Here is a 15914-nt window from a genome sequence, read left to right as displayed (position 1 = left end):
AGCAAATGGCTGGGCTTGCCTGCTGGTCAGCTGATTGGACCTGGCTGTGCAGGGTGCTCGTTATTCTCGGCATGCTCCAGTCAGAGAGAGTATGTGTACTGTAGAGTCAGCATAAAATGAGAGATGGTGCGAATCTTTATCATTCTTCCTTTTTTCTTGGTTGTTTATTAAACCAAGTGGAATCTCAGGGACATTGTGAGATTCCCTCTAAATCTATCTGATCTTCTGTGGACTTTAGTGGTTGCGTATATAAAGCGAGACAATCCAGTAAGCAGCATAGATTACTGTATATGAACTTAAATTATTAGACTTTATTTCTGCTTTCTTGTGTGTTTGTGTGCTAATTAGAGATTTAAAATGTGTTGTGTATGATTGAAGCATGGTGAAGTGTTGAAAGGTATTATGTGTTGTATCCGCAGTGGTCAGAAGAGGCCTGTGCAGCTCACCTGACTCAGAGAGATGGATATCAGGCGAGCACTCAAGGTCAGCTCAAGGACCAGCTCTACCAAGAGATTATCAACTACTTCGACAAGGGAAAGGTAACGAACAGTTTATAAACGCAAGATAATAAACTCTTCACTTCCTCTGCTGCTCCTGTATGAATAAGATTCGAAGGACCGAAACTGAATCTTTATTGGGCAACCTGTAAAGGTTATGGAGTTTTTCTGTTCTGTGTTAGCTCATAAACGCATAAAACACAAGATAAACACACTCAATTAATGCACAGCTTTGCTTTAAAGGTCAGATTATAGATTATATTTAAAAAAAAAAAGCTTTTCCACTTATTAGTGTGTTTGTGTAGTCTGAGACAGGGGTAATTGATGTGTTTGGTTGGTTCCTGATTGCTAATTATTAAACGAAACAAAAAATGCTGGCCGTGTGGTGTATAAGAAATGATGGAAATGTACTCGTATAACTTTTTTAATTGGTTAGTACAGCAAGAGAAAAAAACCACCTTTGGTATGTGTGCGTAGAATTCACAAAAATCCCCCCAAAAAGAAAACACCATCGTGCATTTATTTTCTTTTCCGGATCAATCCAGATTTCCAAGCATATCACGTTTCAACTCATTTTGCGCAGTTTGTCAATTCGGATCAATCACAAAAAGATGTCCATGTCCCAAAATCGTGTCAGGTTGCGTTCACTTCTTGCAGCTGGACTGATTCAGAGTCAGTTCGCTTCACAACAGTCGAACTGCCCTGGGGTGGACACACGTTAGGCGAGCCGTACCACACCAATGCACGTTTGACCCCAAAGTCCAGTTCGTTTGACTACTGTGATCGCTCGGGTGCAGTTCACTTGGACTGCTTGGAAGAGGAACGCTTGGGTACGGTTCAATTGGGCTCGTGCAAAGTGTGATTCCAAACCATGCTCAAGCACAGAACTCAAACACTATGAAGTACATTTTTTTATTTATTGGAGATGGTATTATCTAGAAATTGAGAAAAGGGTGTCTGATGGGTGAGTGAAGAACTGCTAGGGGGGTCTGGGGGCATACTCCCCTGGGAAAATTTGAAATATTGAAGCAAATTTGGGGCCCTCTGGTGCAATCTTGGCATGAAAAAGCAGTTGGGAGAAGCTCTTAAAATAAGGTGTTTTATACAGTGAATTTCTGAAAAAGGAATCAGTCAACTCAAATTATTTCAAGAAAGTTCTTTATTTTATGCCATTTTATTGCACATGTAGCCTTTGTGCTTAATTTTGCAATGCTCAGTCCTGATTAGCATGGTGTGTCCCAACCACAGAAGCTAACCTTTACATGTACAGTGGGGCAAAAAAGTATTTAGTCAGCCACCAATTGTGCAAGTTCTCCCACTTAAAAAGATGAGAGAGGCCTGTAATTTTCATCATAGGTACACTTCAACTATGAGAGACAGAATGGTTGGAAAGAATCCAGGAAATCACATTGTAGGATTTTTCATGAATTAATTGGTAAATTCCTCGGTAAAATAAGTATTTGGTCACCTACAAACAAGCAAGATTTCTGGCTCTCACAGACCTGTAACAACTTCTTTAAGAGGCTCCTCTGTCCTCCACTCGTTACCTGTATTAATGGCACCTGTTTGAACTCGTTATCAGTATAAAAGACACCTGTCCACAACCTCAAACAGTCACACTCCAAACTCCACTATGGCCAAGACCAAAGAGCTGTCAAAGGACACCAGAAACAAAATTGTAGACCTGCACCAGGCTGGGAAGACTGAATCTGCAATAGGTAAGCAGCTTGGTGTGAAGAAATCAACTGTGGGAGCAATTATTAGAAAATGGAAGACATACAAGACCACTGATAATCTCCCTCGATCTGGGGCTCCACGCAAGATCTCACCCCGTGGGGTCAAAATGATCACAAGAACGGTGAGCAAAAATCCCAGAACCACACGGGGGGACCTAGTGAATGACCTGCAGAGAGCTGGGACCAAAGTAACAAAGGCTACCGTCAGTAACACACTACGCCGCCAGGGACTCAGATCCTGCAGTGCCAGACGTGTCCCCCTGCTTAAGCCAGTACATGTCCAGGCCCGTCTGAAGTTTGCTAGAGAGCATTTGGATGATCCAGAAGAGGATTGGGAGAATGTCATATGGTCAGATGAAACCAAAATAGAACTTTTTGGTAAAAACTCAACTTGTCGTATTTGGAGGAGAAAGAATGCTGAGTTGCATCCAAAGAACACCATACGTACTGTGAAGCATGTGGGTGGAAACATCATGCTTTGGGGCTGTTTTTCTGCAAAGGGACCAGGACGACTGATCCGTGTAAAGGAAAGAATGAATGGGGCCATGTATCGTGAGATTTTGAGTGAAAACCTCCTTCCATCAGCAAGGGCATTGAAGATGAAACATGGCTGGGTCTTTCAGCATGACAATGATCCCAAACACACCGCCTGGGCAACGAAGGAGTGGCTTCGTAAGAAGCATTTCAAGGTCCTGGAGTGGCCTAGCCAGTCTCCAGATCTCAACCCCATAGAAAATCTTTGGAGGGATTTGAAAGTCCGTGTTGCCCAGCGACAACCCCAAAACATCACTGCTCTAGAGGAGATCTGCATGGAGGAATGGGCCAAAATACCAGCAACAGTGTGTGAAAACCTTGTGAAGACTTACAGAAAACGTTTGACCTCTGTCATTGCCAACAAAGGGTATATAACAAAGTATTGAGATGAACTTTTGTTATTGACCAAATACTTATTTTCCACCATACTTTGCAAATAAATTCTTTAAAAATCAGACAATGTGATTTTCTGGATTTTTTTTTTTCTCATTCTGTCTCTCATAGTTGAAGTGTACCTATGATGAAAATTACAGGCCTCTCTCATCTTTTTAAGTGGGAGAACTTGCACAATTGGTGACTGACTAAATACTTTTTTGCCCCACTGTACATATTGAACGTGTATAAACATTAGACAGGCTTCTCCAGAAAATCTGAAGTAGCCGGCTAAAAAAAAAAAGTAGTAGGCAGCTAATGCTAGGGGAGGTCTGGGGGTTGTTTGGGTTCCCCACTTGTCCACTGGCATTTATTTTGATTTGCCAGTGCAACTAACATTGCTCGTTGTTATTATTATTATTATTATTACACCCCTGCTCTGAAGGAGGGGGGTATACTGGTTTACCTCTGTGTGTCCATTCGATACCAAGCTGGTAGCGTCGAAAACACTCCTTTTTCTCAGCAACCACAAATCATATCCACTTGGTACTTGGTACCAAACTTCAGCTTGGGGTTCTATACCATGTATACCGTTTTTAGGTCTGTCACACATCAACTTCCTGTTTACCGATTGAATGTATTTACGAAACATAGAGGGTAGATTTACAAAATGTCCGTAACATTTTTCTCAGCAACTGCAAATCACAACTGCTTGATATTTGGTACCGAGCTTCAGCTTGGGGTTCTATACCGTGTATACCGTTTTCAGGTCTGTCCCACATCGACTTCCTGTTTGCTGACTGAATGTATTTCCGAAACATATAGTGTGGATTTACAAAGTTTTCGTAACATTTTTCTCAGCAACTACAAATCATAACTGCTTGATATTTAGTACTGAGCTCCAGCTTGGGGTTCTATACAGTGTGTACCGTTTTCAGGTCTGTCGCACATTGACTTCCTGTTTACCGACTGAATGTATTTACCGTACGAAACATATAGGGTGGATTTTGACGCTATTTCAAGAAACAAAATGCTATTTCAAAATGACAGTTTACCAGGATGAAATTTGAAATCCCTGGTGAGAGACACTGCTCTTGACTGATTTGTTTCAGGGTTCATTATTTGTTGGAGTCAGCATTCATAATAAGTGTCCTATTCCTTTGATTGCTTGCATTCTGACGTAAGCTAGAGCGGGGGGATACGCAAGTCAGCAGTAGCTCACAGTTGATCTTGTTGTTTCATCAGAATTTTCTGTAATAGGAATTTTGAAGCCCGTCGTTGCAGAAAATTACCCGTCGACTTGGCATCGAAAAGACGTGTCGACGGGTCTCTAGATAACACGAAGGTTGAAGAACATTCGGGTTAATAGCGCGTCTGGTTCTCACCTAACTGATGAACGCTAATTGTAGTCGGAGAGCAGATTTCTCCTTTAATGACAGCTGCCTCTGAAAATCACTAGGTTGCATTATTGATAAAACTGTATGACATGTGAGAGGACCATGTGGCACCACACCCAAAACAACTCCGGTGTAAAAACGGTCATGAACTTCATTGTGCTTTTGTTCAGCACAAAAAGTTGCATCGTGATGATGTAAGCTTACTCGGGCCCAGAACATTAAGCACATTGTGAGTGCAGGCCAGCGGGGAGCGGGAACAATTGCTCTCGGGTGGAGTACCATGCAATCATGCCTAGTGTGAGTACATCCTAGGATTCACTCGGAAGCGGACTGAGACCATCTTGCTCACACGCTCTTGAGCTCCTTTCACATACGAAATCCATTGTTGTACGAGCTAAAAACAGCACAGAGTAGAGCAAAATTTCATTCCCGCTCAGTCTTCCATAACGGCTGTCGCATGTTCCCACCACACCGCATTTAACAAAATGCTATCAAGCGTGAACCTCCGTGAGACATAAAACATGCCAGACCGGATATGATGTATAATTCACGAGGCAGCAAGTCCATTGTCGTAAAAAGCCCAAGCTGAGAGCTCACCATTTAAGATTGGAGCCATGGCAAAAGATTACTGTAAATGTTCCTATGTTGCCAGGGGAGATATTAATGCTTCGACTTTGCCATTTTGCTCCCATTCTCACAGGACACCATTACAGCATAATAGCGGAAAATATACGGTTTTCGGTGTGACTGGGAATGAGATGTTGGACTAATTGTTTTCCTTCACCACTGACTGTGATTGCAGAGTTCTCACATGCTTAACCAAAATGCACCAAGGGGGTAAAACACACCAAAGTTCTGTTCAACCAGACTAAATACTTCATCTGTGAAAGCACCTGAACGTATCACGCCAATAACAAATAGAATATCTTATGATCGCAGCCCTGTGTGTTGTGTACCTACCTGTACCATATCAATTACCCAAAGATCAGCACCACCACTGTCACTGAGTGGTGCTTTCATCAGGTATTGGTGCACTTTGTAGGTGTTCAATTAATATGTGTGGTTGAGCGATGTTTGTGAATGGCGGGAGGAGTCCAGGAGACGGAGTGAGTGCACCTGTGGATGATTATCATGGTTCTTTTTGCACAATTGTGTGTGTTCCGTGGGGGATGAACAAGAGAGCACGTGGAATGAGCTGAGCTGCGAGAAAGCTGAGACACGTGCGTTTGTGTGGTGGTTTTATTTAACAATGTGCTGAAAAGTGTCTTGGTAAAAAGGGGAGAGAAAATAAAAAGTAAATTAAATATAAAAGCCAAGTCACACATACTAAATACTGCTTTCTGTGTCTTTATTTCTCGACCATGGGTTCTACAGTGGTGCTTGAAAGTTTGTGAACCCTTTAGAATTTTTTATATTTCTGCATAAATATGACCTAAAACATCATCAGATTTTCACACAAGTCCTAAAAGTAGATAAAGAGAACCCAGTTAAACAAATGAGACCAAAATATGATACTTGGTCATTTATTTATTGAGGAAAATGATCCAATATTACATATCTGTGAGTGGCAAAAGTATGTGAACCTTTGCTTTCAGTATTGTTCTGTTCACAGTGAATTGTGCTAAAATCCTCAACATTATAAAATTAACATTGCTTTATTTTTTAAATGCAGTGGGGGAATAAAATGACAAAAAAATAAATTTTTGTTGTGTCCAAACTTATCCTTCCAGACCTGGCCACATACATTTGCATAAAGCAAGCATATTTGTCCACTCCCACTCCCCAAAAACTTGAAAAATATGCGTGTAAGGGACAGTTAGAACAGATGAAAAAAAATGTGATGAAGTATTTTAATCGATTGATAGCCCTAGTTTTATGTTACACATAAAAGCCTCTTCATGTCACGTGTTGTATAAATGAACCAATAGGGACAGTTTTGGCCAGTCAAGAGTGGTTCTGACAGTAAACTGGCATGTCATTATATACAGTGGTGCTTGAAAGTTTGTGAACCCTTTAGAATTTTTTATATTTCTGCATAAATATGACCTAAAACATCAGATTTTCACACAAGTCCTAAAAGTAGATAAAGAGAACCCAGTTAAACAAATGAGACCAAAATATGATACTTGGTCATTTATTTATTGAGGAAAATGATCCAATATTACATATCTGTGAGTGGCAAAAGTATGTGAACCTTTGCTTTCAGTATCTGGTGTGACCCCCTTGTGCAGCAATAACTGCAACTAAACGTTTGCGGTAACTGTTGATCAGTCCTGCACACCGGCTTGGAGGAATTTTAGCCCATTCCTCCGTACAGAACAGCTTCAACTCTGGGATGTTGGTGGGTTTCCTCACATGACCTGCTCGCTTCAGGTGCTTCCACAACATTTCCATTGGATTAAGGTCAGGACTTTGACTTGGCCATTCCAAAACATTAACTTTATTCTTCTTTAACCATTCTTTGGTAGAACAACTTGTGTGCTTAGGGTCGTTGTCTTGCTGCATGACCCACCTTCTCTTGAGATTCAGCTCATGGACAGATGTCCTGACATTTTCCTTTAGAGTTCGCTGCTATAATTCCGAATTCATTGTTCCATCAATGATGGCAAGCCGTCCTGGCCCAGATGCAGCAAAACAGGCCCAAACCATGATACTACCACCACCATGTTTCACAGATGGGATAAGGTTCTTGTGCTGGAATGCAGTGCTTTCCTTTCTCCAAACATAACACTCCTCATTTAAACCAAAAAGTTCTATTTTGGTCTCATCCGTCCACAAAACATTTTTCCAATAGCCTTCTGGCTTGTCCACATGATCTTTAGCAAACTGCAGACGAGCAGCAATGTTCTTTTTGGAGAGCAGTGGCTTTCTCCTTGCAACCCTGCCATACATGCCAGTGTTGTTCAGTGTTCTCCTGATGGTGGACTCATGAACATTAACATTAGCCAATGTGAGAGAGGCCTTCAGTTACTTAGAAGTTACCCTGGGGTCCTTTGTGACCTCACCAACTATTACACGCCTTGCTCTTGGAGTGATCTTTGTTGGTCAACCACTCCTGGAGAGGGTAACAATGGTCTTGAATTTCCTCCATTTGTGTACAATCTGTCTGGCTGTGGATTGGTGGAGTCCAAACTCTTTAGAGATGGTTTTGTAACCTTTTCCAGCCTGATGAGCATCAACAATGCTTTTTCTGAGGTCCTCAAAAATCTCCTTTGTTCATGCCATGATACACTTCCACAAACACGTGTTGTGAAGATCAGACTTTGATAGATCCCTGTTCTTTAAATAAAACAGGGTGCCCACTCACACCTGATTGATTGAAAACACCTGACTTTAATTTCACCTTCAAATTAACTGCTAATCCTAGAGGTTCACATACTTTTGCCACTCACAGATATGTAATATTGGATCATTTTCCTCAATAAATAAATGACCAAGTATCATATTTTTGTCTCGTTTGTTTAACTGGGTTCTCTTTATCTACTTTTAGGACTTGTGTGAAAATCTGATGTTGTTTTAGGTCATATTTATGCAGAAATATAGAAAATTCAAAAGGGTTCACAAACTTTCAAGCACCACTCTACAATTACTATCGCCTTCTGTTGTTGGGTACATGCAACGGTCCCTCTCTGCTCCATCCATCCGTCCATCAATAAAATCACCTCTGAGCAAATATATCATCTGAGTAGGGAACCTGTCTCAGCACAGCAGGGACTGCGACATGGTAATGGCATTGATGGTGTATCAGGCACAGCAGCATTACCGAATAAAGTATTAAACTCTGTATTCCTGAAGCAACCACTCTCTACTGATGCGCTTAGCATTCTAGGGAACGAACACACTCTCCAGCTCCAAGAACAGCAGAAAGCATTTAAAGTGATGTCTTCATATTTTGAAGCAAGCTGAGAGCATACTCCTGGAGGAGTGCAGTGGATATTAGAACCAGAGGAGTGGACCTCAGTCCACCTTGTGCTTGTCCAAAGCTGTTCGATCTCCATTAGGTTTCCGTATCACAGTGGAGCCCTGAATATTGTTGAATATTCAAGAGACATGGAGAGCTCTTCACTCAACAGTGTGGTCACAGATTCCCTGTCGCTTTCTCCCTCATTCTGAAGCTCATTATGTTGCTTGGGGACACAAATTGTGTGTGTGAGGTAGGTGAGTATTTCCCTGCCGTTGCCAGTCCCATAATTAGAACTCCCTACTGAGGCCTCTTTCAAGCCTGTGTGTGTAGGCAGGGGTTGCGGGGGTGAGAAAGTGGAAGAGCAGCTTGTTCTCAAGTAAGGGTTCGACATCCTGGCACGCTTCACTTTACACACACTGTCAGGGACTGAGTGCACCCTTTTCTAGCAAAGCTATTTTAAATGTAGCTCCTCCTGTTGGGACTTGGCCAGAAGGCCACAGAGAATGAAGAAGAGATGAAGAGAGAAAGTGAGAGTGGAAGCCGAGAGACCAAACACGACCGGCCATCCTCAGCCCACTTCCTCTCCTTGTCTCTATCTCGATCTTTGGCTCCATAGTACTCTATTAGTTCTCCTCTGAACTCCACTAATGAATGGAGACATTCATAGGTTAAATGAATTACCCTGCTGAATTTACAGTTCAGTAGCAGAACTGGAATATTATTATATTTTATTTAAAGCTTTTGTTTTGTGCCATTACAACAATTGCTATGTTCAAACACTGTGGAAACGATTTTCTCCCTTCTGGGGCTGAATTATTCACCTCATTAGGAGCAGCACTAATAACGATAATCCATCAATCCCAATCAGAAAACTCGTGCATTATCAGTTTGAGCAAACAAAAGCTCCCAAGCACCAAAATAGCACGACTGGTACAAATATACCATGTATGCATGCGCGTATATTACAGAACATTCACATCAAACGCTGTCAGGTGGCTTTTTATTTATTTTATTTTATTTTTTTCTTTAGAAGTATCTGGTAAAGCCTGTAAGCCTCCATATTATCTCTAGATCTTTACATATTAATGCTGTTTGAAGCCATTAATTCTACAGTATTATTATACAGTATCTTTATTGTCTTTTTTTTTTATTAAATTTTGTTTTGTGTAATCAATGTGAGTGTTTTTTTTTTTTTTCCAAGTTTAACTATAGTCCTGAGACAGTTGTGTGGGTGTCGGCTTTCAGTTGTGTGTGATTGGCATTATGTGCATCATATTATACTGTAGTGCTGCTTCAGTGCACCATTAATCTCTGACCCAGGTACCTCCTACGTATGTTTAACGTGTTCCTCAAAGCTGTATACTGTTGCTTATTTATTTAACAGAATTTACTTTGTTCATCTTTATCTTTATTGATTTTTCTGATTAAGTAGTAATATAAAAATCTGAAAGACAGCTTTTGATTATAAATTGTCTAATTAGTTCATGTGTGTGTCCTGTTGTACAGATGTGGGAGGAGGCCATCTTACTGGGGAAGGAGCTTGCAGAACAGTACGAGAATGAGATGTTTGACTTTGAGCAGCTCAGTGCTTTACTGGTGCGTCTAAGCATGTTGTCTGTGTGAATCTCACTACACAGCATGCATATTTAAATGTACATCAACCAACTGAAGAATGAGACATTCTCTCTCTCTCTCTCTCTCTCAGAGGAAGCAGGCACAGTTCTATGAGAACATAGTGAAGGTGATCAGACCAAAACCAGACTACTTTGCAGTGGGTTATTATGGTCTGGGTTTCCCTTCTTTCCTCAGGGTGAGTTACTCTTATCCATCCATCCATTATCTCTAGCTGCTTTATCCTGTTCTACAGGGTCGCAGGCGAGCTGGAGCCTATCCCAGCTGACTACGGGCGAAAGGCGGGGTACACCCTGGACAAGTCGCCAGGTCATCACAGGGCTGACACATAGACACAGACAACCATTCACACTCACATTCACACCTACGCTCAATTTAGAGTCACCAGTTAACCTAACCTGCATGTCTTTGGACTGTGGGGGAAACCGGAGCACCCGGAGGAAACCCACGTGGACACGGGGAGAACATGCAAACTCCGCACAGAAAGGCCCTCGCCGGCCACGGGGCTCGAACCCGGACCTTCTCGCTGTGAGGCCACAGCGCTAACCACTACACCACCGTGCCGCCCCGAGTTACTCTTATAGTTGTGTGCAAAACTTTAAAACATGCCGAGTTCTGAGTAAAACCAGAAACACACACATTCTATCCACATTCACTGGATACGAGCAGTCGCATGCTCTGATTAGCTACTCTGCTACTAGGCTGTCAGCTCATATATCATGAGTAGAGAAAAACAAAATGGCGGAGCGTGTTCCTGAGCCAAACAAGGATGAAATAAAAACTCTACTCAAAAACAAACCCCCAAACGTTACAAAAAAAGTAATAAAATATGGAAAAAAGTATTTAATGGGATGAACGTTTTTTTTTTCAAGAATTATTATTATAGCATTTTTCACAAATTTCTACTGTCATTTTGCTGGTTTGCTTACATTCTAAGTGGAAATGATTTTGTCAGATGTTTTGTATAAAGTTTTTAATTTATAAAATTTGCAAAAAATGCTCTGTTTCTCAAAAGCCAGTGAATGTGGATAGAATAAAACAGTTATTCCACTCAATCTCGTCGTATATGGCTTATAGCCAACTCGGAACTACGTGCCTTGTCAGGTGTCAGCTCATGTACAACTCGATTTCATGGAATAGCTGCTAAATTTATATATATATATATATATATATATATATATATATATATATATATATATATAAAATGCATTTTACTGGGAAATACATAACTCATATTTTTCATACGAGCTACAGCCGGGACATGGAGAACCAAAACCATGACATAAATTTCTGTATGTCACTTGTGAGGAAATCGATAAATTGTTTTGATATATTTGGGTACTTTTTGTTTGTGAATGTGTCTATATAATATAAAGAAAATCACACCTTGGCTTGAAGATATGTAGTTTATCTTCTCGTGTTAAAAAACTCGCATTTTTCATATGAAATACATTGCGGATCAGAGTGATGCATTTTCTATTATTTCACTCCAATGACGTCACTCCCAGTGTCTTCCTGCTAACTGGACATGTGGTATGAAAATGGTAAACCGCTTCGTAATTAATATTCTTTTGATTAACTTGCGTGTTTTTGTGGACGTGTCCATATAATATAAAGAACATTACATGGCGATGCAAAGACATAAATATCTTCTCGTGTTGAAAAATATTTCACTCGTTCGTTTGCTCACTCATGATATATACATTCACTACTCGGAAGATAAACTTCATATCTTTGCACAACCGTGTAATATCCTATATTTATTCTCTACGTGCTATATATGAAATATGAGTCTACTCTAATTAACAAACCAGCTATTCAGAATTAATTTTGATTTTTGATCACTGTGCATGCCTGAGCATGATAGTTGGTTTTTTGGTTGAATGTATGAAACATAACTTGCAGTCTGATTGGTAAAAATGACACTTCTTCTTCCTCATCATTTTGTCCTCTGGGTATGCAAATGTTAGTACTCATGAATAAATTACCCAAAAGCAATAAATAATCTTTGCTTCATACTCTGTTGCAACAAATCCCTCGGAAGACAACGGAGGTCACAAAACAAGTATCGCTAATGTTTTATCGTCGTAAGTGTTGCTGACTGGTCTCAAGATTCAACCATAGAGACATGTTGCCACTACAGACTGACTGGATGTAAATCCTTGCTATTTAACTGTCGCACACCTCTGACATTAGATCGTTATCAAGAACATGTTAATAGGGGTTAGAGTTGTTAATTTAAAGGGCTGATGACACGTTTTTGACATCTTTGGCGATGTTTTATAACATAAAAAGTAATTCCCGATGATCCATATATTAATTCACGAAGGCGCCTATTTTACAAGTTATGATAAAAAAACGCAGCTATTTGGGCAAATTTGACGGGGCTGCAGCACCCAGGAGACGAATGAGGAGGAGGAGCTATATGACGTCAGCGAAAGAATCTTCCTCCTCACTTACCAGTTTGTTGTTGATGCGAGAGGTGTTCAGTTTATCATTATTAGTCTTATTATTATACATTATTTTATTTATTTATTTATTTATTCTGCCTTCGCGTTGTGTTGCCGGCTTTTGCTCCAAAACCCACAAGGATGGGGTAAGTTTATTCAAGTTTCCCAGAGATCCCGAGCTGCATGCGAAGTGGGTGAAGCAAGTCAGGCGCACTCGTGACAAGTGGGAGCCCTCACCAACATCCGTCCTGTGCTCTGAACACTTCGATTTGGATTGTTTTGACACCCTTCCCAGCTTAAAAGAATCTCTTGGGTGTTCAGTTCAGCACAAACGTGTGCTGCTACCATCGGCAGTGCCTACAGTATTCCGGAGGGGGTCTACTAGTAGCTATGCCGGATCCAGCAGTCGCCTGGGACAAGGCGACTCCTCCAAAGACAGTCCTCCTGTCAGAACATGTGTTGAGAAACGACATAAGATAAAGGTACGTAGAGCTATAGAGTGCTCGGACATGATGCTAAAAATAGTAACCATGCGGTCTGCGCGGCCATCTTGGAAGTGACTCGCTCCAGAGTGCTCATAGAGTACACATCATAGAGTACACATTCATGGTAATCATAAAGTCGGCGTGATATCAGTCATGTATTTGCTTGTGAAAGCTTGTTTCTCAAAGCAAACACTGAGGGAAAGCTAACTTAGCCAGACAAGGAGGCTACAGATTGTCATTTGCTTACGCTGATGTAGGTTATCAAATATTTTGCTTCATTCAAGGATAAAACTAAGAAGCCATAAACTAGAAGACGTGCCTGCCAATATTATCCTAAACGTATCACGGATCAGGCATAGTCGTAAGCTTATTATGTTAGCCGTTTGCATGCTCCATTAGGAACTATGTATTCAGTGTAGCATACGGCTTACATGATATAAGCAGTGTTTACACATGCAAGACAACAATACACAATATTAAAATATTGATTCCGTAACATTTTGAACAAATACGGGTTGACCTACCAATCCTTGTTATCCAACCTTGTGGTGTTCAATGCTGGGCTGTCTGCCTGTCCGCTGTCCATCTCGGGGTCGGAGTCGCTCTCAGATTGCACAGTAACAGGTTCAAACCTGTACGGTTGGATGCACCCGTGTTCGTCATCACTTGATTCTTCCGATCTATCCCACTCACAACACAATTCTAGACTCCCAGAAGAGGAAGAGCTAGAGAGTTCACCGGCGTTTTCATGTGCCATTTCCATTGAGTAGACAGCCAGTGAACCGCAGCGTGTTCTTCCGCTGACGTCACAGCATGGCCGCGAGCCACGGACCCAGTTTTCTTGCACTGTGCAATTAAAAGTTGGATATTCGCGTAACAACAGCTTCTTTTCACATAATTATAACAGAAATCTAACATGTTTGCCATGTTGTATAGTTTATTTAAGAAATTGCATAGAGTCATGTTCATGTCATCAGCCCTTTAAATGAAAGCTCTAGCGTAAACATGTCAGGAAGGCCAGATATCTGTTTTGATTTTTTTCACGGTGCGGTTTCCATCAAATCCTGCGCTCTGATTGGCTGGTGAGCGGGGCCGTATCCTACGGTACGGACCCCGGTTACGGACCTCTGGCGACTCGCTCGTTCACAACAACAACAAACATAGTAGAATTTTATGTCAACATTTATCTTTTTTTTTAATAAGATTTATTTCTAAGCTTATCAAAAATCTTATAAAATTTTGCCAGCATTTCTCAGGAAAATAGCATTAATTTTACAGCATGGATAGTGATAACGACAGTCTTCACAGCGAAAGCGAGTTTTACTACCCTGAGGAAGAAGAAATAAAAGAAAACATTTCAGGAGAAAGCTAAAACCTGTAATTTGCTAACGCTGAGCAAAAACATGGCTGAATCCTGAATGACTCAATTTTGTATAAATAGGGGGCTACATAGGCAGCAAAATGTAGTTGTTTTTTTTTTTTTCCTGTCATGGAAGTGCACTTGTATACTGAGGAGGAAGCAATTTGCATTACAGCCGTGAATGAGGATTCAAAATCTCGGCTCGGTTTTCTGTTTCGGGCGCTCTCGTTTTCTGTTAGAATTTGGTAAAGAAAAAAATAAATATATTATTTACCAGCTTAAGGTCGGTCCGTATGGTGAAATACCGTGACCTCGGCCTTGAATACTGACCTCGGCCCAGAGGGCTTCGCTCAGTACTTTCAAGACCTCGGTCACAGTATTTCACGATACGGACCTCCCAGCTGGTAAATAACATATATATCTCAGCTATTACACCAGGATGTCTCATAAATATAGATCATTTTTCATTTATTCATTCATCCATTATGATAAATATGCTCTGCATTGATTAGTCATAAATGTTGTCTGAAGTGTAGTCAGATCTAGGCTTCTCACATTGCATGAGTCGTTCAACATGCATCAGCAGCCAAGTGATAAGATCCTTATACTTTATATAATTGCCAAAATTCAGTCAGTATTGTTGCTGGTAGGCTACTGCATGGATTTAAGAAGAAGAGAAGAGACCTTTATTTGTCACATGCACACTTCAAGCACAGTGAAATTCATCCTCTGCATTTAACCCAGCTGAAGCAGTGAACACACGCACGCGCACACACCCAGAGCAGTGGGCAGCCACACTACAACGCCCGGGGAGCAGTCAGGGGTTAAGTACCTTGCTCAAGGGCACTTCAGCCCAACGCTGCCCCACGTTAACCTAACTGCATGTCTTTTGGACTGTGGGGGAAACCGGAGCACCCGGAGGAAACCCACGCAGACACAGGGAGAACATGCAAACTCCACACAGGAAGGCCCTCGCCGGCCGCTGGGCTCGAACTCGGAACCTTCTTGTTGTGAGGCGACCGTGCTAGCCACTACACCACCGTGCCGATTTGTTTTCCCGACCAGCTTTCAGAAAGGCCTGGTCTTAGGAGATACCAGTAACTCTCAAAAATGGAAAGGACATCTCTAATATATAGATTTAGGCACTGCTTAAAAGCGGAGCTCCCATCTGTTTCTGGGTTGTAGAATTTTCTTTTTGCCAGCCTCTTTTGTTTTATTGCTTTACCGGCTAATACTGGCCACTAGGCGGTGTGTAGGACTGATAATTACTAACACTAGCGACTAGGCGGTGTGTAGGACTGGTAATTACTAACACTGGCCACTAGGTGGTGTTTAGGACTGGTAATTACTAACACTGGCCACTAGGCGGTGTTTAGGACTGGTAATTACTAACACTGGCCACTAGGCGGTGTGTAGGACTGGTAATTACTAACACCGGCCACCAGGCGGTGTTTAGGACTGGTAATTACTAAAGGCCAATTTATGCTGACAACCCAGTCCTCGCAGATGGTGTCTGCGTAGCCCCCCCACCTTCGCAGACGCTCTGC

General features: G+C 41.5%; 1 protein-coding gene across 1 annotated transcript in view; it reads left to right on the top strand.

The window, feature by feature from the left end:
- The window catches only part of dock1 (dedicator of cytokinesis 1), a 742670-nt gene that overhangs the window by 622077 nt on the left and 104679 nt on the right, over positions 1–15914 (top strand). The window contains exons 38-40 of the mRNA XM_060940282.1: positions 420–539; positions 9947–10036; positions 10146–10250. Coding sequence (XP_060796265.1) covers positions 420–539; positions 9947–10036; positions 10146–10250 — 315 coding nt within the window. The remainder of the gene's footprint in view (positions 1–419; positions 540–9946; positions 10037–10145; positions 10251–15914) is intronic.

This window comes from Neoarius graeffei, chromosome 14 (genome assembly GCF_027579695.1).
Source record: "Neoarius graeffei isolate fNeoGra1 chromosome 14, fNeoGra1.pri, whole genome shotgun sequence".
Taxonomy (NCBI): domain Eukaryota; kingdom Metazoa; phylum Chordata; class Actinopteri; order Siluriformes; family Ariidae; genus Neoarius; species Neoarius graeffei.
Note: the sequence above shows the minus strand (reverse complement) of the source record. Positions and strands in the feature narration are given on the sequence as shown.